Below are 1,282 nucleotides of genomic sequence, written 5' to 3' on the forward strand. Positions count from 1 at the left end.
CCTCAGTTCTGGAAAAAACAAAACAAAACAAAACAAAACAAAACAAAACAAAACAAAACAAAACAAAATTCGAAGTTAATCAAATCCACTAAAAGAAAAATACGTAAAAGAATATCAGAGCTGTCCAAATCACTCACACTGACAGAAATACAAGCATGGTACACGTTTCATTTAGAACACAGATGGGACAATCTGGCTGACAAATTGCAAGGGACAGGAGATGCTGCTGGATGTGGCCCTGGCCCTGATCTTGGCCCTGGCCCTAGTTATGGCCATTCAGAAGGATCTGGAATATGGTATCTCGCCTCTTCCTCTCTCACAGCCTCCTCATACCATTCATTAAAGGCACTAGGGGTGGTATCTTTGACCTTGGCCAAAAATTCCAGGACATCCAGCTTGGTGGTTTCAATGAGGGACCTTGGACCCCACACAAACTCGTATTCAGGAGGATCGGTGTAAGGCACAGGCTTATACTCCAGGTAATGCTCGTTTACCAGATCCTCAGTGACAAATTTCCGGGGCTCACCATAGATGGGGTGTTCAACACCAGGAAACACCCCCATGCCACTCAACACTTCCCAAATGATATCCTCTGTGGCACGGTTTCCCTCAAAAAAGATGATTCCCAGGATGATTATCAGGATGGAGATCCTGGGATAGCTTTGGACACCAGGCACCATCCCATCATAGGAGAGGCCCAGGGCAGGCATAAGGATGTAGCAGTGGCTATTGGGGCTGACTTTCTTCACATCAATGCCAAAGACCAGATATATACACTCAGAAATGACACGAAAGATCTGAGGGAACTGCTCCTCACACCCTTGGAAGATACACTGCAGCATTTCTTCCTTGCTAGTAATTTCCTTCTTTTGATATTTGGTGAACAGGAAGAACAGCAAGTCAGCCATCTTAACATTAATGGAATAACCCATCAAGGACTCAACGGTTGGCAGTGTCTGCCAGGAGAACAAAAACTGTTCTTCACTGCAGCTGAAGCCCGCATGGTACTGGTTCCATGGGGCAGCGGCCATGGCCATGGGGCTCGAGGAGGCTCCCTCAGGATTCTGAGGAGGATCCAGCATTTCAGGACCAGACCTGTCCTCTCCATTGCCTAGGATGAGACAACAAAGAAGAGGATAGGAGGAAGGCAATGAGAGGGAATCTAAGAGGCAGCCGCCTCCCACATTGCATCAGGAACGTGTCCACCCACAAACCCACTGGTGTCTCACCTTGGTCCTTCTGGGCTTCTTCCAGTTGAGGCTGCCTTGGAGATCCAGACATT

General features: G+C 47.6%; 1 protein-coding gene across 1 annotated transcript; it reads right to left on the reverse strand.

Annotated features, from left to right (window-relative positions):
* Positions 1 to 266: 266 nt before the first annotated feature.
* On the reverse strand, positions 267 to 1,281 carry LOC101585207 (melanoma-associated antigen 10-like). The gene is made up of 2 exons (XM_004648757.1): positions 1,230 to 1,281; positions 267 to 1,111 (listed from the first exon to the last, which is right to left on the reverse strand). Exons 1-2 carry the CDS (start codon positions 1,279 to 1,281, stop codon positions 267 to 269), a joined length of 897 nt encoding a protein of 298 aa, XP_004648814.1.
* Between the last annotated feature and the right edge of the window lies 1 nt (position 1,282).

The sequence above is a fragment of the Octodon degus genome, unplaced genomic scaffold (genome assembly GCF_000260255.1).
Source record: "Octodon degus isolate 3935 unplaced genomic scaffold, OctDeg1.0 scaffold01103, whole genome shotgun sequence".
Taxonomy (NCBI): domain Eukaryota; kingdom Metazoa; phylum Chordata; class Mammalia; order Rodentia; family Octodontidae; genus Octodon; species Octodon degus.